At 53.1% G+C, this 23,183-nt stretch overlaps 2 protein-coding genes across 2 annotated transcripts; one reads left to right on the top strand and one right to left on the bottom strand.

Annotated features, from left to right (window-relative positions):
• The first annotated feature begins 2,674 nt into the window (after positions 1-2,674).
• On the top strand, positions 2,675-6,946 carry LOC149810797 (glutamate--glyoxylate aminotransferase 1-like). Its single transcript, XM_089994119.1, has 7 exons — positions 2,675-2,819; positions 3,118-3,288; positions 3,642-3,882; positions 4,340-4,559; positions 5,135-5,536; positions 6,011-6,287; positions 6,798-6,946. Exons 1-7 carry the CDS (start codon positions 2,675-2,677, stop codon positions 6,944-6,946), a joined length of 1,605 nt encoding a protein of 534 aa, XP_089850245.1.
• Positions 6,947-8,030: 1,084 nt separating this feature from the next.
• LOC149810796 (uncharacterized) lies at positions 8,031-22,913 on the bottom strand. The gene is made up of 16 exons (XM_089994118.1): positions 22,788-22,913; positions 21,936-22,089; positions 21,672-21,721; positions 20,774-20,861; positions 19,746-20,329; positions 18,663-19,097; positions 18,104-18,323; positions 17,386-17,919; positions 16,654-16,921; positions 15,553-15,973; positions 14,926-15,133; positions 13,496-14,520; positions 12,524-12,931; positions 11,394-11,744; positions 9,211-9,630; positions 8,031-8,903 (listed from the first exon to the last, which is right to left on the bottom strand). Exons 1-16 carry the CDS (start codon positions 22,911-22,913, stop codon positions 8,031-8,033), a joined length of 6,165 nt encoding a protein of 2,054 aa, XP_089850244.1.
• Positions 22,914-23,183: the final 270 nt, after the last annotated feature.

Below are 23,183 nucleotides of genomic sequence, written 5' to 3'. Positions count from 1 at the left end.
TACTGCTCAGTGGCTCACAAGAAGCTCAGAAACCCCTCTTTCCATGGATTCAAGTAAGTGACAGCTTGCTGATGATCGTCCTCCCAAAGGACACGAGCCCGTTCATGATGATGTATCTATAATATGAAACATTATTAACACGACTGCATTTGCATGGACATTGGCAACTCCGCGTACTACTTGGGGTTAAACCTCAAGTGATGTGGAATATGCCGTGCTTCTTATTAGTTGCGGCAGCTCATGACAGGTGCCACAGGACAATCAATTCGACCTGCATGCATGTGTGTACTGGAGCCCTCGCCGTCATCAGGGTTGTAAGGGGGTGGACGTCTGGAAGCTTTCCTGCGATCCACTGTCGGTGTTGCCTCTGTGTCGATAGTCGAACTCCTGCGTGGGGTGATGTGTCCTTGTACAACCAGGGAGGCATGAGAAGACACTAACGGCTACCCGTTATCACCTCCCTGGACAGATATGAACACCTCCGGCTCTTGGTCATCACCAGAGGGCCCGCGCATGTCGGCTACGTGAAGAACGATAGCCTGTGCACCAGTGCTTCTCAAATTATGAGTTTTTCAATCAACAGCGGCTGCCTCTGTTCTCTCAGCACAAGTAGTCTGTGCATTCAACGGTTCGTTTCCTGATCGGGCCTTTTTGCAGGTGACTTTGATGCCGATGGCATGATCCTGCCCAGTGCGTATGCTCGGCATGCAATAAGATGGCGTGCAGACGGGGCCAGCATCATTGGTGGCTGCTGTGGTGTTGGCGTGGATCATATACGGAGCCTTGCAACTTCAAGGGAGCAAGGCTTGTTGTGAGGCCGGTCTGACTCTCGTGTGGCGTCGCCAGTCCGCAAGCGAAGCGCACAGCAAAGGCGTTCTTGCGAACAAGGGATGGTGTGGACGATGCAGGGACTTGCTTGTCAGCGGGCGTCATGTTGTAGAGTTTCTGTCTACGGTGTAGGCTGCGCGTCATTATCCGCCTCCTGACTCATCTGTGCAGGAATGCGTTTTTGTAGTGCGACACAATATGATTGTGTTATATTGGGCCTCAGTCCTAGCACGTTTGTCCATGTCACGTTCGTGTTAGGGGAGCATCTTCACATGTGAGGCGCATTCTGTAAGAACTCTCCCTCGATGCTCGTCTTGTATGTGGATTGAGTCGCATGCTCCATCTGGATGATGCAAGTGCATGAGACATACGTATCGCCCTAAGTTTGACACAAGCAGCGATGAGCAGTTTCTCAACCGCATTCAATGCAGGAGGTATGTTTGTTTCTCGTCCAGGTTGATCCTTCTGTGTGTCGTAGCCAGGGTTGGTCTCACGTAGGCTAGCACATAATTGTCCCACATCGATGAGTGGCAACAGTGATCGCGTACGATCCAGCAACATAGACTTGGAGAAAAGGGCGTCTGTGGGCAGTAACAGGTTTCTGCTTGTGCCTGCGTACGTGCTGTCTGCGACACCTATCGTGTCAATTACTGTCGTAACGAAAGGGGACAATTCCAATGAATTTGCAATATGCAGCAAATTTGACTTTCACGCCAGATACCTTGCCAATCATAGTTGCGACTCATTTACATACCTGTGCATCTGATGTTCTGTCCAGTTCAGCAGGGTGCAGCTGTGCAAAGCATTCCAAGACGTTCTTGCTCATGTAGCAAGGGCCCCTGTCTGAAAACCCTATATCAAGGGCAACCTTTTCAGACACGCACTACGACGCCACGTTCACGGCATCTTTGCGTATGCGGGGTTGCTAGATGTATACATTTGATAGCAAGCGAGAAGAGTATTTATAGATGTGCCACATTTGGATTAAAGAGACCTTACGAAAGCAGCAGACAACTGCATCGGTTGATCCTTTAGGCTAGCTAGCATGCGTTAACTGCTTTCGTGGCCTTGCTTGATGATCTGCCTTGAGGTGCATGTACCTGCTTTGAAGACCCTGACCAGCAACCAGCTTTCGCCGTCGCGAGTAGCTTCCGGCTCGTCGTGACCTAACGGGTTGCGACATTACGGGTTGCGCATGAAACCTAGTCACCAGATCCTACCCACCGGTTGGCAAAAGCAAGGGAACTTCGATAGCTATTGCATCTCCTGGGTTTCCAATGAGTTGTCGCAACGAGCTGTCAAATTGTCGTCCCAATTTTTTCTTCATTGTCATTCTCCACGCCGCCGCTGGTGGTATGCCAAGCCGCCGCGTGAACGTCCTTCAGTGTAACCACTTGCTTACCATGTATAGGTATGTATACGTCCACGAACGCATGTGCGCATGGCATTACGCCATGCTTGTCAGGCATGAATTGCAAGTGTCACTTGGCGTCGCCCGCATTGTAAGCAAACAGGCCCACCCACTCACGTTTGAAAGCAGGTTCATGGCGTGCAACACGGCGAATGCCAGCACAGCATTCGCTACGCGCTGTGACGTCTGACCTCAGCGCCATCACGGCAAACACGCCATCACAGCAGAGAAAGAGAGATGGTGCGATTCAGATGAGGCTAAACACACATGGTCATCGTCAGCAATGCCCGGCGAACTAGTCAGGAGTGTTCAGGCAGCTGGGGTGAGGAGTAGAGGCAGAATCTGATCTTGTAACAAAGCAAGAGTTCAGAGCTTGGAGCATGACCGCATGTATCACAAAACGGGGTCCTTACTTGAGCAATTGAAGCCAAGATAATGTGTGGGCCAACTCCTGCTGATCAGTCTGTAGCACATTTGGAGTGCGCAATGCCATTGAGTGGACACAATAGCAGACACATGCGCAACTACGCAACTTTGCATCGTCTCGTCTTGTTGTACCCCAGCCAGACAGGTGTACTGGGTTTGTTGTACCAAATACACCACGATCCGCATGTTTTCCATTCCATTTGGATCTCAGGGTTCACCAGCTTGTCACACAGCATTATCTCCCAGGTTCACGAGTCGCCCACCTTGGATAATTTCTGTATTTTTTCAAGCCTGGGTTACCCAGGTAATACCTTGAGATGTATGTTTGGCTTTTGCCCTTACAGTCAAGTCATGTGACTGCCTCCATGTAATGATCACACCAATGGCCTGGCTGACGGTGCCTGTTGGTGTTGTATGTAACCGAGAATGACATGACATCAGAACGCTTGCAGATGGGGCACAAGCCTCCAATGATGTGTTCCTTCATGAAAAGGACGGCAAGGTGCTACATCCCGACCTTCTCAATGCCAGCGTTAAAAAAGCAGAATACGCAGTGCGCGGGGAGCTGTACTTGCGCGCTGTGGAACTTCAGAAACTTGGGAAGAAGATCACGTTCACAAATGGTGGGTCCTCCTCTTGGCGGCTAGGCTGAGAAGCGCTCCTCTGTGAGAAATGCCTTTCTCACACATAGGTACCTGTACCCGATAACTTGACCACAGCAGGCAGATGTGTCTGTTCACACCGCCATCTCAAGATGGACAAGTGACCATATATACGGCAGTTTTTTTAAATGTAAACTCTATGTGAATGACCTGAAATTAGACATGGTAATTAGATACGTGTGCTACTTTTAGGTACCCTCAGAGCGTCTGTGCGCTGCGTTGGCGTGGCCAACTGTTGTCTTGTTTACGGTTTACCTCTATATCGTGCTGCCCTGAGTGCATGTGCGAGACAAGAGCGTATCGGCTTGTTGCAGTGGGCAACCCGCAGCAGCTGGGGCAGCGGCCGTTGACGTTCAACCGGCAAGTGCTCGCGCTCTGTGCTGCCCCGTTCCTGATGGATCACCCCAGCGTCAACGACATGTTCCCGACCGACGCCATCGCGCGCGCCAAGCAGCTGCTATCCTACTTGAACGGCGGAATCGGCGCCTACACTGACTCCCGCGGCGCCGTAGGCATCCGAGAGGAGGTGGCAGCATTTATCGAGGCTCGAGACGGGTGCGGCTGCCAGCAACGCCGTTCTCTCAACCAGTAGCTCTATTTGTGATGCTGTTTGCAACTTCTTTGTTAACAGTTTCTCCACCTTTGCCCCTTTGCTTCCATTTTTCTTGTTTCCCGCTTGCCAGGCGTCTGTGGAAGGGAGTCAAGAAACGCAGCTCTGGCGCCCTTCTCTTGTTCAGTATGCGTTAGTGCACATGCGTTGCCTCTGCAAGTCCTGCACTTGCCAATGTTGCCGCTATGAACATCAATCTCGCAGTGCTGGTCAGGCATCATGCGTTTGGATGCGCATGCGGGCTGGATATGCAATTGCGAGATGGCACAACGATGTCGCAAGATGCTATAGACCTGCCATGAACACATGGAACATTGTTGTATGTCACCAAGGTGCTTGGACAAGACGTAGAGACATTACGGACTGGGGTGCATTCCTCCACATGGCTTTTTGTCTGTGTAGGTACCCTACCAGCTCAGAGAGGATATTTTTGTCAGACGGAGCGTCTTTGGGTGTGCGAATGTGCTTGAATGCACTCATTCGCGACAGCCGCGACTCCATCCTTGTGCCTGTTCCTCAGTACCCCCTCTACTCTGCTTCGATCACTCTCTACAACGGCTCCTTCTCAGGTTACTATCTGGACGAGAGCCGTGGCTGGGCCATGTGCATGGACAATCTTCAGGTTCTTTTCCAGATGGCTGCTCATTTGCTGCAAGTTATTGTGTGTTGCGCGTTATTATGTGTTGAGAGTGTAAGATTTCCTGCCAATTGAGGTAACTTGCATTCGGTGGGAGGAACTTTTATCCATGTGGATGTGATCTTGGACATTCTGCAGCGTCGTCAACTTGTTTCGTTGTCTGCGTATGTGACCTCAACTGCAGAGAAATCATCACTCTGCACAACCTTGAATGCAGGAAGTCTGGGCATTGTCCATGGTCATCAAAGCACTTGCAGGTAGAGCTCCTTGACATGGAAACAGCTGTGCAAGTTCAGCAGACTGGGCACTCACCTCTGCTTTTTATTCATCGGTGATGGGCACAGCGATCAGGCTGCGCAATGACACTTCAAAAGACCATACCGCCGCTCGCAAGACCGCACAAAAGAAGTGCACACCGAGCATTACTCGGTTCGCAACATATTATCATCAAGTATGTTGGGCTGCACGAAGTTCGATGTGTAACATCTCATCATCGAGTGTTTTAGACCGCACGAAGCTTGTTGTGCTTACATATCATCATTGAGTCTGTTGGGCTGCAGGATTGCGTTGATAGTGCCAAAGCAGAAGGCAAGCTAGTGAGGGGCTTAGTGTTCATCAACCCAGGCAACCCGACAGGCCAGTGCCTCACGCTCGAGAACCTTCAAGAGCTGGTCAAGTTTGCAGTCAAGAACCGCATCGTGCTGCTGGCAGATGAGGTCTACCAGACCAATATCTACCAGGAGGAGAAGCCGTTTGTGTCTGCCAAGAAGGCTGCCCTAGACCTGGGCGAGCCATATGCCTCCAAGCTAGAGATGATTAGCTTCCATACCATCTCCAAGGGAGTGTACGGCGAGTGCGGCCTGAGAGGCGGCTTCATCGAGGCGTTCAATCTTCATCCCGGGACCTTGCAAGAGATGTACAAGCTGGCCACCATCAACCTCTGTCCCAACACAATTGGTCAGGCACGTGACTCGGGGACTCCAGCTGGTCGTAGTTCTAGCTTGTAGTCACAGTCTGTCATTACTCCTCACGGCTTAGGTGATGGTAACGGTAGCACTGATTCCCAAGTACTCCTTGGAGTTGCCAACGTTCGTATGGATGCGTGGTGTTGTGAGAATAAGCAGCATCATCATCATCAAAAGCTAGCAGCTCGTAGATTCATCTTGGCTAGTCGTAGCTACAGCTGGTCATTTTACCTCGCATCGAGATGCATTTGTCATGGAAATGTGAGATTCCATCCAGGTGCTCAACCTGGGATAGCTGGGATCTCCTTTGATCTAGCTCCCACTGTTTGCCTGCCTGTGACACATGCCATCCATACGAGATTTGGAGGCGTTTGCAAGTGACGTCGAATTGTGTACGCTTGCACATTCGCCAGCAGTGGTTGGGTTCGGGCAAAAGATGACCCGCTCATCGTTTTGGAGATCATTGTGCAGATCATGATGGGGCTGATGTGCAATGAACCGAAGCCAGGGCAGCCCAGCTATGAGCTGTTTGCCGAGGAGAAGCGGGAGCTGCTGGCCTCCCTGACCAGGAAGGCACACACCATTACCGAGTTCTTCAACAGCTTGGAGGGTGTGACGTGCACATTTACCGAAGGAGCCATGTACTCGTTCCCCCGCATTGTGTTGCCTCCTAAGGCAGTTGCAGCTGCCCAAGCAGCTGGCAAGGCTCAAGATGTGTTCTACTGCCTCAAGCTCCTCGAAGCAACAGGTGCGTGAAGGAATCATGATGGAGTGGAGCAACATTAGCCCAAATTCGGGGTATCCCAGAGGACCGGAGAATTGTGCTAGGATTCATCGACGTTCTTGGCATTCAGTTGTCTGACCCGAGGGAGCGCACGTTGCCTGCTGTGAAACGGCTCTCAAAGACAACGGATCAATGGATGTTTATAGTACCGTGTCTCGAGACACAACAATTTGTGAGAAGCATTATGCAATGCGGCTCCAATGGTACCTATAGGTACCCAAAATCGTGATTTGTTGTATGTAATCTCTCGTTACCAAAAGCTAGCCAGAGAACATGACGCAATGCAACGCAGGGCAATTGAGCAATTGTTGTCTAGACCACAATACATGATACATTAGATGAGATGAATGCATGCGTAGGCAAAAGGTGCTCTGCATAGGGTACGCGAGAGGCAATGCTGCTCCACGAGAGGAGTGAAGACGAGGAGCTGTCTCGCCATTGCTGTGGTTCTTAGCTGTGTGCCGTTGTGTGCAGGGATTTCCACGGTTCCTGGGAGTGGTTTCCAGCAGGCACCAGGAACGTTCCACTTGCGCACGACGATCCTCCCCTTAGAGTCAAACATGCCCGAGATCCTCTCCAGCTGGAGGAAGTTCCACGAAGAATTCCTGGCCGAATACAAATGATGCGCGCCAACGAGTCTCCATGTCTCCAGCTTGTCTTGCTGAGATGCGCTGCAGCATCAACAGGGTCGACTATCTTGGGATAATGCAAGCACGCGTGCTCATGAGCTAGATGTCCCTCGTCGCGCCAGATGCAGTGGCAAGATGCAATGGCTTGGTAGCTGTGTGCTTATCCCTTGCACGGTTACCTTGCTTCATTCATATGTGCACGTTCTCTGGAAGCCTGGAGGGGGCGAGTTGCTCTCTCCAGCTATGCAGTTGGCAGAGTGGTAGCGATAGTCGAAGGTGTTATGTACGTAGAGGTGATGGCTTGTGTCATTTCAGGTCGTGTTCCCATGCAGACACCGAGCAAGTGCACAAATGGTGACGATGTTGCATAAGGCTGATGTTTTGTTCAGCTGTTTAACTATTCAAGACATGTAATACATGAGATGTGTTGATGATGAACATGCTACGAATACCTGGCCCATTCCCCCCACCGGGATGCAGACAGCAATGCAATCGCGAAATGGTGATGACAGGTCTACATGGTGTGCAATTAGATGCTCGCTAACATTGCCACGGTGCACTCCGCGACAGAGTACATCGGCATCATGGAGGGCGTTCCAGGAGTGCCAGAAGTGTTTGTACAGTGCTTGTTGGAGCGGTCTGTTGGTTGTTGACATGATGTCGACAGCATGGTTTCATTATTGACAGGCGTAATTGTGGCGCAAGTGTTCGACGTCCGACAGAATGAAGCATTTACTGCCCGCTCAGTAGATGAGGCGCATGATCTGTCTTTGCTCAAAAGCGTGATGGGTGACTCACAATACACTCGCCCATGGACTCCCAACAAGCTGCCTGAAGATGTCTCGGATCACTCAACTGCTGCTGACGAAAAGCAATATGTGAGGACAATGATGGTGGAACCGACAAGGGTTACTGAATTGCTCATACAATGACGCCAAAATCTGGTCTGCTACATATCAGATACACCGAAACGCCCACATGAGGTGATACGGTGATACATCGTCCCACGACTTCATGCATACGCTCAAAGCAAGTCTGTCAGATAATCCTGATGCCATCATGGCACATGAGTGCACGCTCATCGCGGGCCTGCTGGACGGGGCCCGCCCATCAGCTGAAGCGGCGCAGCTCCCATGGGGCTGCCGAAAGGCGGCTGATCGCTTGGAGCGACTCCGGGTGGCGCAAAGTCAGCTACCTCTGGGATGAACGGCCGCCCAAAAATGTCGACGTGCATTGGCGGCACCATCTGGGGGCGGAACATATGAGGCGGCTGCAAGTGCATGCCAGGTTGGGGCATCGGCACCATCTGTCCGGGGGGCACGAACATATGGGGGGGGGCAAGCTGCACCAGATGCTGCGGGATCATGGGCCCCGGAAAAGCACCCCCCATGTGCGGCATGAAGTGAGGGCGAAACGCTCCCGGAAAGCCCATATGCTGCATGCCTGGAAACCCTGGGCCCCCCATACCATCCCCGTCCTCTCCAGGCACTCCCAGCCCGACAAGTAGGCCCCGCCCGGAGGCCTTCCTCTTGCTTTTCTTCTTCTGCTTCTTCCCATTCGCTCCCTTCTCCGCTGTGCCAGGCGCGGCCTCGGCAGCCGCGTCAGGAGCGGCAGAAGGTTCTGATGCGTCGATGCCATCCGCTGTGGTATCCATGGTTGCGTCTCCAGGGCCTGCCGACGCCTCGGCGGGTTGTTCGGCATCGCTTTTGCGGGGCTTTTTGCGCTTCGCACACTTCGACGGCGTGCGCTTGTCGTTCGCAGGGCCGTTCGCATGCACGCTCCCCTGTGCAGGCTGCGGCCTTCGAGTTGGGGTGGCGGGCGCGGCATGCGGTGGCAGCGCTGGAGGGTGGCTGGCAGCATACATGGCACGCGCCATGTTGGCTTGCGCAATGCCATCCACCACGCCTTCAAGATGTCCCAGGTTTTGGATAAGCACTGGCTGTTCCGGGATCTGCAGAGGAATTTGCGTAATCAGACATGGCCGCAGCCCACAGGAGAGAAAAGAACGAGTTGGGCATTGACAGTGCTAAGCCAGATTGAGTTTCGACCCCCATTGTTGTCCCTAAAATTTGCGCAGTTTGGGCATCTAGACCCGCAAATCACATGGTCTGGCAAAGCCCTGTCCCTGATGCCACGATTCAGCGACGACACTGTCAGGGCCGTGGCCGCTTGGAACGTCGATGAAGCAGCCACCCTCAAGAAGCGCTTTTCGCGTAATCAGATTTTTAACTCATTTGTTCGAACATTAGAAAACGCACCTCGCTCGCCTTCCGAGTGGCTTCGCCGTAGCGTTCGTTGAGAACGAGCGCAAGCTGAGTGGGGCGCGCAAGCAGAGTGTGGAAGGTGGGGGCAAGCTCATAGCACTGCTCAAACAGCTCGCGGCAGCCAAACACGTAGAGGCCAAGCCGAGCGCGAGAGGATGCGACGACCAAACGCCGAACATCACGCAAGTGCCCCACCGTGCGTGTTCGCACAAGCGAGAGCAGCACGTACTCGTTCTGCTGGCCCTGGTACTTGTCGACGGTTGCGATCTTTGCGGGCACTCCAAACGCGGGGTTGCTGGCGCAGCGGTGGTTGATGACGTCCTCCAGCAGCCGCTTCTGGCCGTTGTAGGTTGTGAGCAAGGAGATCTTGGCCGCAGGATAGCCGAGGAGGCGCATGTACATGAACACGCGGACCTGCAGGGTTGCACTTAATTATTACAAAAAATCCGGGTTTGGTCTCTCACTCTAGCGTGTCACCCCACCCCCTCCGGCTTGCCTTGTCACAACACTTTCCTTCACCTGCCATGGACATGACAGTCGCGATATGCAATGGGTGCCTATCTGCGCTTATGCTTTCATAAGCTTGGCATATGATTCCACACAAGGTCCTCTGTTTGTTGCACGCATGCTCACGCGACACTGGGAGACACTGCAACGGGTTCGTCCTTGTACGCTCCAGAACGAATGGTCAGGACTCACTCCTTACGACCCTGTATCGTCCATGTCCAGACTGTTGAACGCATAGCACGATGCATCAGGATCATCCACCTAATAATCAATATGTAGCGATGGCCCGCATAAGAAACGCTCCCGATTCAACGACCACGTGATGATGATGATGTATCTTTTGACAGGCTTGCTTGTTCCGACCGCTGACGTTCAATGAGCTGTATCACTTCGAATGTGCTGCCATTGTTTCTTGTTGTCTATTTCCTGCCATTATCTATGGGATGTAATGATGTATCTTTTTATAACACTACCACACAGGGTGGAGATTTATTAGCTCTACACGGTTTATGTCACTGAGCTGGCGGGTGATCCTGACGTCACCATCACACTTTTCTCACACAAACGTCGCGCCCATTCCGAAGCCCTCACACAACGGAATTGAATGCGACCGGTCTTATTGAAACCAGTGATCAGTAACTCTTAGCTCTGTCGGGAGTGTTTGACCTACTTGTGCATACTTTGGCAGATATATTTTTCGCGGATTTCACATCGCCCGTAGAGGGTCAAGACGTTGAGCAAATGTGCTGAAAAAGCGCAAAATGAGTAGGTTACAGGCAGTGCCTTTCACCATACGCCCCGGGCCGAGACGCGTCTGTACATATTTTTAAATTTACAATCAGACAAGTATTGAGAAAGTTGTGGTTACGGGAGTGCCGGGGATAGTCATGACTTTGGCCATAGGGTACTGTACCTTAATCAGCTCGTATGGAGAAGTATGAAGGCTCTATAGACAGAACTCGGAGCGTACTACAATGTTCATATCGGCGGGATTTCGAGAACTTGAGTTTCCAGATCACAGTCGCAGCTCAAAGATGGGCTACACCACAACAGGTTTTCGCGCGAAGTATGGGATGACTTCATTTGGGCCCAACTACCTGTGATAGACGCTACAGGCCATGAGCTTTCGGGAGTGATGTGAAACCACATATGCTAAAAAAACCACGCTGGTGAAATTGTTTCGTCTGTGCACGTGGGGGCTTGATTGTGTGGCATGGCGCCTACGTGCACGTATATGGCAATCATTCATAGGACTGTATCTCCGGCTTCACAGCACACCAGGGCAGGGGACCACCGCAAAAACATATCAATTGCACTTGTGCATGATGTCAGGAGGGCGGGGGGAGCCCCACTCTCGGCCAAGGGTCGGGGGGGTCGAGGGGGCAGCCACCTTGTCACCCCGAAAATACACGACTGCAGGGGGGATATGCTGGGTTTGTTGCTATGTAATTCGCATGACATGTCAATTTTTGATATATTCGAGCCCTTCACCATGTCAAGGGCCGTCTGGGCTGTCGATTGAGCCATTGCAAGGTGGGTGGTTCAAGTCAGCATGTCGTAAATCCGGCCATTTCCCTGTGTATAGCTAATAAAACTCCACCCTGCATGGTGACCACAAGTCCTCCTGACTATGCAGAGGGTGGGGAGGCAGGGAGGATGGGGAGGCACACCACAGCTTCCGCTTCGTCGACGTTCTGGTAAAAGTAGGGTGTGGGCTCGGACTCGCCCTTGCCGCGGAACGGTTTGACGTCGAAGAACTGAAAGTCATACGCAAAGCCAGGGTTGCAGGTCTGAAATTGCGGCAGCTTGTGCACGTGGGGGAGGTCCCCCAGCTTAGAGTAGCGCCAGTTGTAGAGCTTGGCGATCGAGGGCCGGGCGCGGCCCTGTGCATCCAGCTGGATGTGGGGCACCCCCAGGCGGATGAAGCGAGTGAAGAGCGGCTGGTCCAGGTGAGAGTACTTTTGCAGCGCCATGTTCTTAACGACGGGGGGCAGCTGGTGGTGATCACCAATCAGGATGACCTGCGATGACGAGAGCACTGAGAGCTTGTCTAGAAGCAGCTATCTCAGCAGCTGTCTCATCGCGAATGAATAAATGAATGTATTATTTCAAATCTGCTTACTTGGTGACGTGATGACTACTTCCTGCCCTTGTCTATGTAATGTGATGTTATGACTAGGAGCAAACATGATGTGTAAAGCAATGAGCCGCTGGTGTATCATTGCAACATGGAACTGGGAAGGACACGTGTGATCGCCGAGCACAGCGCGAGTGTGCCTCCGCGCTCATATGGCTTTGGTACCAGTGGGGCCTGCAAAGTGCGCAGCCACGTGTTGGGCGTCCTCTGACAACAACGCACACACAGACACGTAAACGTCACCCACAGTCCAGACATGCATCACTGCAGCTTACTCGCTAGCTGAAAGTGCATGCATTGTGGCCACATCCGCAGGTTACCTGAGGGTCTACGTGTATGAGTGTCTGTGCAACCTGCTTCTGCAGGTGCATGATGAAAGCTCGCGACAATCGCGACCAGAATGTTCCCTAGTCTATCTTGTGATAGACGTTAATTGATCAGCAAACGTTACGCAACGAGGCTCCGAGATTTCTGATTGGTACATTTGCTACAAGAAGTCGCAGTAGTGATATGTAATCCGGGTAAGAAAGTTTTGATAGAGAACGTCGCAGCACAACGCAGGGCAGCTGAAGGGTGAACACTCTCAATGGCTTAATCAGTTGTTGTCTAGTCTACGGTATTAGCTCGTGCAACTGCTTTCTTTCCTGCGAGGCAGCTCCGCACCCGCTTGAGCCGATTGTGGCCGTCCTGAGGCTCCTGCAACAGCATAGGGATGAAGGTCTCGATCTCAAGGATCTGAGCGGACTCCTCCAGGAGCAGGTTGTCGTATTTGAAGCCGAGGTTGAGGAACTCGCGGCGCTTGAGGGCGGCGTGCGTGCACGTCATGGCCACGATCTTTGCGTGCTTCGTCACGAGGTAGTTCACGCGATCTGCCTGGCCCTTGAGCAGCTCAAACGCGCGGCACTCGTCGAGTTCCGTAAACATCGTGCGCATGTGGCGCCAGCAGACGCGCGCTGTCTCCATGTCCTCCTCGTACGATTTGCGTTGGAAGAGCGGCTGCGGCGCGTCTGCAAAGTACTCGGAGAATGGGAACAGGTCCGCCACAAAGTCGACTGCATTGGTGGTCGCATCCTGCATTAGAAATCGATTGATTATTGCGGCCATGTGCTGGAAGCCATGCAGACAGACACCACTGATGTCACCAGGATGGGCAAGTTAAACCGTGGAGCTTACACACATACTCACACCAAGAGTGCTCCCGAGTAGTACTTGGAGCCGCCAATGTCCATGTTGATGCGGTAGTCTTGTAAAATGATACACACATGTATGTCGCTACACACAGCTGATGATGATGTATACATCATCATTATGGTGGACATATGGCGTTGTATCTCAGCCTGACCTGTCTTCTGCTGCCTCGTTATGCGGCGATGAACACAAGCCCAAGTGCGTTGTGTGCTCGCTTGCAAGACAGCACACGGAGAGGGGAGCGTTACTCAACGTCCACGTGCATGGAGAGCAACGACTTGCAAGACCTTGGTTTGTGGGTCTAGATGCCTGAAGATGCATGAATATTGGGACAAATGAGGGGGTCGAAACACAATCAAGTGGCGTGCGAGCTCGACGGACAGCACGTGGATGGGAGAGGACTTTCGGGCGTACCTGAGCAACTAGCGCCGCGCGTCGACGCTCCACTTCGCTGACATAGCGCTCCCACCTTGAGAGCACATGCAGCAGATAGAAGTACGCGGCTGTTTCGCATGTGTAGCCGACATCCGCGGTGACACCCAGCTGCATCGCAAGCTTACCCACCTCCTCGAGCAGCTCGATCCGCCGAGCAAGCATCGCATTGACCCTCCCCGTCCGCGAGAAGTCAATGTCCGTCTCCAGCTCCTCCTCCCCCATGCCGAGTCGGAGCAGGTACCGAGGTGGCACATCGCGCTGGATGATCTTCTGGAACAGGTCATTCAGCGCCTGATTCGAATGCGCGATGATGAGCGTGCGCTGCGTCGGCTGGTTGTGGTATAGGACGTGCATGATCTGGACCGCTGTGTCGGTTTTGCCAGTTCCGGGAGGGCCCACAACCATGGTTAGGCCGGGCTGCACTCCGGACTTGATCGCCTCGATCTGGACGGGCGTGAAGTTGACGGCATTCCTGCCTGGCTGCATCGCAGGGTACGGCGTAGATAGGATCGGCTTGTACGGCTCTACATGGATCGTTGTGTCGTTCTCTGGCTCTGCCACGCCGGTCGGCAAGTCCTCCGGCGTCTTCTCCGCGCTGAAGCGCGGGAATGTGAGGCGGTAAGGGGGGGGGGGGGTCTTGTCGGTGCTGTTGATCAGCTTGATGGAGAACCCTGGAAACGAGTGCTTGAGGTGGTCAAAGTTGAGGAAGGTGTCTTTGAAGTCGATGTACCGGATCGTGCCGTCGAGTTCTTTGTACATCGCTGAGCAGGGGTCTCCGTAGCCAAGGAAGAGGTCATGCATCCAGTCCGGGACGATGGTGTGTTGGTTCATGAGGTCGCGGATGCTCTCGAGGACCGCCTTGAAGTTGTTTTCCTTCGGGTTGCGACGCACGAGCAGGTTGAACGACGCGTAGACATCGCTGGACGGCGTTGCCGCCATCTCGTCCACATCGAGCTGATACTGCGAAGTGTCGAGCGCTATGGAAATCGTGCGCAGCGACCCAACGGGGTCTTTTCTGTCTTCGTATTTCACTCGCCCTGCAAGGCAAAACATACGTGTCTCTGCCTCTAATCATCATTGTAGCACTGATTCCCAAGTGCTTTTTGTTGTTTCCAACGTCCATGTGGATGAGGTAGTGTTGTAAAACGCTGATCATCATCATCATCCTGCCCGACCTGCAAGCTGTCATAAGACACGTGCCTGTTGCGTACAGTGATCAGTGAGGCAGGATGCAAGTTTAGCTGTTCCCTGTGTGTGCCTGACAGGGCTTGTGATGCAGTCGAAATGCATGCGTTGGCATCGTCACTAGGCTCTCGCTTGCCTACTTTTCAATTCATTGTACCATGGGCTCTCATTGCACTCGACGTACAACGCCAAACTGCGCAACGTTCCCGTTTCTGTCCATGTATGACCGCGCAATGAATGATTCAAATTCGTCGTACCTGTGAAGTCATTCATGAGGTTGCCCTCTTCATCCCTCGTCTCAATGATTTCACATCCTCGCACGTGCTTGAGCCCATACACTTCCCCCAAGCTGAGGCCCTGCTCGCGGGCGGCCTTCACCACGTCTCCAATCTTCTCGTCTTGAGGCAACACCGCCACAAGAAACAGCACATCGTGCTGCCTCAGCCCATCCCACTCCTTCTTCACCTGCACAGCAGTACAAAGCGTCTGTACCTCATCACACAGGGAATACCAGACAAGCACTCTGAAACACTCGCAACCGCATCGCAAGCTGGTGGACCATGCCACCAAAAGCCGCGCATCAAGTGTGCCGGATCAAAATGCGCTCCCAAGGTGCCAACACAAACGGCAGGTCCAATCAGACAGCTGAGAGTGGTGTCGTTCCTGACAACAACACCACACCCGACAGAGTAGAACCATCGTCGAAAGCGCCGTCATTGTCTGCAGAATGCATGTTCCAACGACATTTTCAACAGCATCGTGCGGCAGTGGCGAACATGCATATTGTTATGCAACCACACCGGGCTATAGCCAGCATGCTCAGCAGTTGCAGCATGGAAAGTACTGCATGGGAAATGCATTCAAGGAGTTACAGCGGAGCGCACGTCAAGCCGCATCTCGCGAGTATCGATGACGACGTTGGCCGTGACAGCAGCGGGCTTGTTCTCGCCCACATTAGGCTTGCGTATCTCGACAATCGTGAAGCTCACGAGTGGGTTGGACATACGGCTCCAGCCGGTCCAGTGCGTCTTAGCGTCGCGGTCCACTCTGCAGCGGACGCGCTTGAGCACGTTGACGAGGTCCTCGCGAATCTCGTACGTGGCCTCGAGACGGAAGAGGTTGAAGTTGCGCAGCAGGTAGTCGTGGAACGTAAGGAACTGCAGGTTGAGCTTGGGCAGCGCCAGCACGCCCTCGCCTGTGTAGTTGATTGAGGGGACCTGGTGTTCGTCCCACAGAATGGATTCCGTGGGGTACAGTGGCATTGCGTTGATGGCCTCACGCTGGCTCTGTCGCTTCTCGTGGTAGCTGCATGCGAGACAGGTTGATCAAGAAGTGGAGGCATTGCTTCGCGATACCCCTCTTGTTCTTTGGATCCAGATACCCGAAAATCCTCATTTCGAGGGACCAACATGGGGGTCGAAACCCGTTCTGGCAAAGCTATGACTGGATGCAGTCCATTCAAGGCAGATGCAGGTGTATTCAGGCATGAGTGGGGATGTGGGACCGGCCAGGTCGAGAACACTATGATTTACTGGCAAAAATTTGAACACAACGGACTGACAGAACGAGGTCCAGACAAATGCTACTGCTGCGTTGAGGAGTACTGGATTCAGCATTCTCGTTGTATAAATGCGCCGAGTTGCAACAGCTTGCGAACCTGACGCTGACCAGCATCTGTGCCCTTAAGCCGCACGCTTTTGATTGAACACGTGTAGGCCTCGGATTTGGCAGCGTCCATGTGGGTGGGTTGCAAAAGTGCACGTCCTTATCACATGGGCCAAATGACATACCTGTCCATCAAGCAAACTTGAAGCTGTGCACATCTTTAGATAGATCTCGTAGACGCACTGCCGCCTCCTTGTGGAAGCAGAGGCACGCGACCAGCAACATGGTTTGTCAGCTTGACCACCGTAGGGTGCATGCTCTGATCTCAAATATTCATCAGCCTGAAAGGGCGCAGGAAAAAGGACGTCGGAGCAGCATACCTTACGAACACCTCGATAAGGAAGTCGTTGTTGACGGCCCAGGAGTCGTTCTCGTCTACAAGGCGCAGCTGCTTGGCGACGAGAAGCAAAAGCTCGGAGTGCGGCAGCGTGGCGAGCGCGGCGCGGAGAACGGAGCGCTTTTGTACCGTGGCGCAGTTGCTCAACGCCAGCTCCTTCAGAGGCTCCCAGTGCCGAAAGAGCAGCCGCTGCAGCTGCTGGATTCGCTCGTAGTGGTTGCCCTCCACCTCCTCCTCTGACAAGCCCTCCCCTGCACTCGGTGCAAGCCCCTGTCAGCCCATACCGAACACCGTGTCTCGAGAATGAGCATGCATCAATAACTGGCATGGTGATGATGTATTATCTTTTTACAGCACCACCGCATCCACATGGACCTTGCACAAGATATTCCCGTGCGAAAGCGTACGTCAGGTGCTAAAAAGCTGATTGTCATTAAACCAGCTGTGAAGGTGCAACAAATGTGCAGCCAGCATATGTATAGACCTGGTTGAATAGGCTCGGGATCTCCTGTGACACAACGGGCGATGTTCCACACTCACATAATCGGCATGGTAAAGCCGTCTTCCCATCGACGCAGATACCTTTGCCTTACAAGCTCCACTAAAAGAACACGTAGCCGTGAACTGCTTGGGTCATGCTCGCTACTCATGTTCTGAAGGTTGCGTGCATGATTTCTGCGCTTCAGAGCACAGAAACAGCAGCAACAGGGCCCACCTGTGTGGTCGTCGATGTTAAAGTTCATGTAGAAATGGAACAGATCGAGCAGCTGCGCGAAGAGAACGCCCGCGTCGTGGCGGTACAGCGGGCAGAGGCGGCACTTGGTGAGCACAGCGCGGTCCTCGAGCAAAGCGCGCACAAAGCGGCGGGTGGGCAGCTGGCTCATCATGTCGATGAGCAGCTCAACAAAGCGCTCGCAGTAGTGCAGTGCGGCGCGGTCAACTCCGTCCTTGTCATAAACGAACTGCCGTGCTGCCGGTGCTTCCTCGGCTGCTGCAGGTACCTCCTCGGGTTCTGGCAGGAGTGCCTCAGGGTCCTCCTCTACCCCCGGTGGCAACGCGTCGGGGTCGGGAAACTCTTTGTCAGGTTGCTCCGCCGCTGCCGGCCCTTCCAGGTGCTCCACAACGTCTGCCATGTCGGCGTCTACAAGGCCGTCCTCGCCCGCGTCTGCACGTGCAGATCGTTGCACGTCAGGACATCCTGTCCGACACGCGGTCTTCGCTATGCGCTGTCCGTCGCGAGACAAGCCACCTGGACAGCGTTGCACAACCGCAGCCACATGGAACAGCACAGGACGCTGCGGTAGCTTGTTACACGCTTGTGAAATGCCAACGAGTGCTGAGACGCATAGGATGGTGAGTTGCCGCAGCCAATACGTATGTAAACTGCAGGCATCCAGCACACAGGAAGCGAGTACGAGGCTGTCAGAGCGCACCATCATCAGGGTCAGCCTCCGCATCGTCTTCCTCCTCACTATCATCGGCGTTTTTGTCCCCGTCCTCAGCGTCATCGCTGTCATCCTCTGCAGAGTCCTCCTCCTTGATCTCTGGTACGTCTGGCTTGAGAACGTGGTCCAGGAGCTCCAGGAAATTGTCCACCAGGCCTGCCACGAATGTGGCATCGGCTTTCTTCTCCATCGGCAAATGGTTCGGGTCCTGCAGTGGGCTCAGGTTTGAGCAAGCCACCGTGAAGTTGACGACACAGAACACACCACAAGTGGCACTCCAGTAAGACATGAAATCAACTAGTCACAGCAAGGTGGACTCTTTCGCAGGACATGGCTCAGCACTCCTCCACAACCAAGTCGCTGTATGGATATCACTGTGATGCAACATCTAAGATGCAACACCAACTCAGATTGCAAGAGCTTCATCGTTTGCCATGCTGAGCTGCCAAACAATTAGAGATTCGACAGGGTCCAAGACCACCATGCAAGACACACATCGAAGTAACAGCGCGTCAAAGCCGATACCCTGACGGGAGGGGGGGCGCACCGCTTTGGCGGCCTTCTTGTCGCGTTTGAGCATCTTCTTCCAGCGATCGACAAGCTCGGGGTGCTGATGCAGCTCCAGGGTTCTGCGAGCCTCAGATAGGCTGCACCACACCGGCAGGGTCACCAGCCGCAGCATCTGAGAGCGGACGCGCTCCGTCTCAAGGCTCTGAAAGAGGTGGATCACAAAGAGAAGGTACGAGGTCCGCTCATGCAGCTGCATGTGGCGTCCCCCTGGGCCCATCATACCATCGGACAGGCTGAGCACGCGCTCGATGAACGACGGCCACTTGGCCTCATCGTCCCCAAAGCATGTCCACGCTGGCACGCCTTCCCGAAACTTCTCATTCACCATCACGACGATCGACATCACGTGTTCTGGCGTGGCGGTCGCTGCCTCGAACCTCGGCCATAGGTAGCGCTCTAGGTACTGCGACACCTGCATTCAAGGGCTCTAGACACTTAGTTCAGGCCTCACGTTGCGGTCTGTGTTGTAAAACTCATGAAATTTCCCCTAAGACACTTGCTGCAGCTCGTGTGAGCTGACTAAACGCATGGTCCCAGTAGGAAAGTCCGGCGAAACCTCACGGCTGCCCCCGCTTGCCTGTCAACGCCTGTCCCTGTGCATGGGAGTGCCCTCCACCATAGCGTGGCAGGCACGTTATACGATGATGATGTATCGTATTACAACACTACCGCTTGTACCATTTGAATGACGCCTGTCCAAGCAGCAGGTCAGCAAGCGGCGGCGTCACCTACGAGGTTTGCCAAAGCTACTCATTGCAGCTGACGCTGTTGACCTTGTCATATGATAATGTCCTGCACTGCATTTGGCGTGTTGCTGGACATGCAGCATAGACAGCGACATGTTGCAAGCAACTCACCAGATAGATCAGGACAAAGTGACAAGCTACTTGTAGATCTGTAGCCCCGTTGCTGCAATTGAAATGCTTTGCATTTCAAACCCCCCAAACAGTTACGCGTGCGGGTCTGTAGCCCCATAGCAGGACGAGAATAGAGAAAAATTCAATCTCTGCCAATGAGGTCACCTTCAGTTGGCAGAATTAGCAAACATGAATGTGCACACCTCCAGAAGCATGATGCGCTTGAGCGATGGCCGCCTTCTACCACCTCCACCAAGCTCAGTATTGTACAGCTTCTGCACCAGGGTGGGCTTGAAAGCTGCCTCTTTTTTCCCCACTCTCAATCCCCACACCTTCGAGGCAATCCCCATCACGACGTCACTGGACACCTCTGCCATCGTGATCGCTGCACCTCCTGTCTGCCCAATCACCATCTGTGTCATTTTCCCCCTCAGCACGGCATCTGGCTTTGGCCCATGACTTCTAGAACGCTTTGTGCCTCGCTGCTTTGGCTGTTGCTGCTTGCGCTTCGGATCCGGGTTAATGTTGGGTGTAGCTGGCTGTTTCTTGCTAGACTTTTGGCTGGGCCTTTTAAATGTGCCGCTAGCAAGAGGGCCTGCTCCTACTTTTTGCTTGGCATTTGAAGCTCCTGCAGTGGAAACCGGTGTCGTAGTCTCACTGCCATTCCCTGGAGTTAGGCTGGCAGCTGGATCTACTTCTGGGTTATCCACCCCTGCCACTGCATCGGTACCAATGCCTGCACGACAAGCCCCCGCTTGATGACAAGATCTGGAAGGCAGTCGTAATGCTGCTTAAAAGGCACATTAGATTACTTGTCAGATGCCAGGCATGGTCTCCTGCGGAGCGATTTGCTGCGTAGCCTCACCAAGCAGTCTTTGCTATGATGGACAAATGTAATCTGGGCGAACATGCCACGAGACATAATCATGCAGGAAAACAGTAAGAAGAGGAGATACAAGCAGTAACGTGCATTAGCATCCATACAACTGCAGCGAGACGTATTTCGCAAAAGCAGCGCACAGGATCAGGAGAATCTCGCGCACATCCTGAGACATCTGTCACGCAAGTCGTTTCTTACGTCAAGCCTGAGATGGTGGTTGGCGTGCATACCTGGTCGTGGCATGGCGATCAGGGTCCGCAACGTCGATTTCCGTGCGCAGCTGCTGCGGACGATATGAGCGACAATAACGTTTATTCAAGATCACATGTATTCATGCGAGGGTCAGCAGACGAGCACCCAGCGGCGCTCGCAAGCAACTCTTCATGCCGACTGTGGCAGCTGTGTGTTCATCTGCAACAACGTGAAACAATGCCTGTGGCTGTATCCAACATGCAAACATACAATTTGAAAGGTTATACAATCGTTCTCAGGCCTTCTGTTTGCGAAAAACAGAACGACGTAGAGACTCCGATCCGAACTGACGGTGTCGCTGCCCTGGTCCGGGCGCTGAGTCATGCGCTATCTCGGACCTTTTGACAGCTGTACAGCGCATGCTATAAAGCTCGGCCATACAACAAGCTGTACAACCAGTCTCGTCCAGAAACGACCTCTCTGGCACGCCACAACGCTCAAGCAGGGCTCTGCCAGGGGGTGGTCGACCACTGGCATTGGCGAGTGACATCCTAGAAGAACACGAGGACAAACAGCGCATGTCTCAAGGGGCAAGATACGTCGTCTGCCTATGAGAGCCTAAGGCACCAGGCCTTTGCACGTGGTAACATAACAGAAATGGTCACAATGCGCTTGTGAGCCACATGTGCCACACCACATGCATCCCCCTAACATGCACACCCTCCGAGGACCGTAATGAATCTATGCACACATTCCAGCGGCTCTGATATCTAGCCTCTCCATGCAGTATACATGGACGGCAGCGATCTCAAGGAATTCCTTGGAACGATGACTGCCATTGAATACTACGAGTGCAATGACGACCAGGCTAGCCCCTGAAACGAACTCGTTTTCAGAAACAAAATCTGGCGACGCACTGCCTTACAGACTCTGTGGGCTGAGAAGCAATGTATTCAGCTCTTCCAGGCAAGATCACAACCCCATGGCAAACACTGCTGAACGTTAGCTAATTTGAACTCGTTGTCCTTTGGTGAGCAGCACTCAGGTCAGAGGGTACCTGAAACTGCACACCTGGCGCCCTGAACTGACGAATATCCCGTGTGATGACTGCATTGACAGAAGCAGCTAACAAGTGTAAAAGTGTGAAGTCTTCAACCTCAGGGGGCTTGTTCTCGCCTCCATGGTGCACACTGCATCTTCCCTAAACTGGTAGTGCCCTGGTAGACTACACTTTGGTGTCAAGTCGTCTGTGGGCGGTATGTGGTGGAAGAGTTGCTTCTCCTCAGTGTGTCATGAATTCCAGCTCTAATTTCTAGGTAACATGCAGATGTGGACAGCCGAAGCTTTGCATCTGGGATCCAGAGGCTGAGGCCACACAGGAGGTGGGGACGCTGCCGCAAAATGCACACCAACCTCGTGAGTGTATCCTCGTGGCTCAGCCTGCCAGTCTTGTGCTCCTCGAGCGCCACAACGATCTGCACACTCCATCAGTTCTTGGTTTGTTTCACGTATCCAGAGTGGATGCCTGCATATCTGTGAAGAAGAACTAATGGGACACACAGTGCTGTCTAGGAGAGCAATAGTTTCACGTTGTTCCACGTATCTTGCTTCACTCGACATTGCTTGGTCTCGCCTGGCGCCATGACGTTACTGCAGACTCAAGTTCCCCTCCCTTGCGGTCAGATTGACGCGGAGATACGCTCAGAGCTTACTTGACGTTTTATTACATCTCTCAGTGATGAGGTGACTGCATGCTGTCGCTTGTGACTACGGGGAAATCGCTGAGGTAGGCATCACACCCACGAATTGTGCGTCCAGTGTCGCACCATCTGTCCGTGACAGTCCAAGTAAGGAAGCCGGAGAAATAGCATATGAACACCATATCAAAACTACATTTCATCAACTTCAGGCGAGTGTTTCTCTGTCAGGCATGTCGTGAATACGACGAGGGCAGCAGCGTTTGTGCACTTTCCAAGTCCTGTCGCAGCGTGTGAGACCTGAAGAAGAGATGAATTTGTACATAAGATGTGTTGCGTCGATAAGCTGATCACAAATGTTGAATCATTTGTGCAGCCGTACATGCGCACGTCATAGCAGTTTGTGTGTGCTGCACCATGCTGGGTTCCACGTGGTCCACCTTCACAACCTTGGTAAAATTGGCAACTACGCTTACCTGGTCGAGGACGAAATGTCCCAGAAGTGCTGAGACAGAGTCTAGGAACTCGTACTCCTCCTCAGATGTTGGTACCTCATCGCGTTCAAGCCCGAGCCCTTTGCCAAGCAAGGCAAGAAGGGACATTGCGCAGTAGACTTTATGCAGCGAGCAGAACGAACCATGCCACGTTCCGCGACTTGCTTATGAGAAGTACATATATTTCAAAGTGCGAGTTCATCTCAGTGTGCGCCACCTGATTCGAGGAGGGGCGCATAGAAGGAAGAACTTGGTCCCAGTCATCAGGGTAGGCGATTAGGTTTCTCTATAGACAATAGTCGTTAGGCCCAACAACCCTACACAATTTGATGCGGCCTTCGCATCTTCCCAGGGACGAATTAACGCCTCGGTGCTGGA

The sequence above is a fragment of the Nuphar pumila genome, unplaced genomic scaffold, assembly GCF_984573655.1.
Source record: "Nuphar pumila unplaced genomic scaffold, dmNupPumi1.hap1.1 HAP1_SCAFFOLD_203, whole genome shotgun sequence".
NCBI classification, from domain to species: Eukaryota; Viridiplantae; Streptophyta; class Magnoliopsida; order Nymphaeales; family Nymphaeaceae; genus Nuphar; species Nuphar pumila.
Note: the sequence above shows the minus strand (reverse complement) of the source record. Positions and strands in the feature narration are given on the sequence as shown.

What these genes read in the sequence shown, in the direction of transcription:
- LOC149810797 (XM_089994119.1), top strand. Translation starts at nt 2,675, where the DNA reads ATGTGTGGGCCAACTCCTGCTGATCAGTCTGTAGCACATTTGGAGTGC. An exon ending in CAGCCAGACAGGTGTACTGG is followed by an intron (nt 2,820 to 3,117) that starts GTTTGTTGTACC and finishes GAACGCTTGCAG; the next exon opens with ATGGGGCACAAGCCTCCAAT. An exon ending in GTCCCAACACAATTGGTCAG is followed by an intron (nt 5,537 to 6,010) that starts GCACGTGACTCG and finishes ATCATTGTGCAG; the next exon opens with ATCATGATGGGGCTGATGTG.
- LOC149810796 (XM_089994118.1), bottom strand. Translation starts at nt 22,913, where the DNA reads ATGTCCCTTCTTGCCTTGCTTGGCAAAGGGCTCGGGCTTGAACGCGAT. An exon ending in CTTATCGAGGTGTTCGTAAG is followed by an intron (nt 15,974 to 16,653) that starts GTATGCTGCTCC and finishes TCTCGCATGCAG; the next exon opens with CTACCACGAGAAGCGACAGA. An exon ending in CCTCATGAATGACTTCACAG is followed by an intron (nt 14,521 to 14,925) that starts GTACGACGAATT and finishes TTTGCCTTGCAG; the next exon opens with GGCGAGTGAAATACGAAGAC.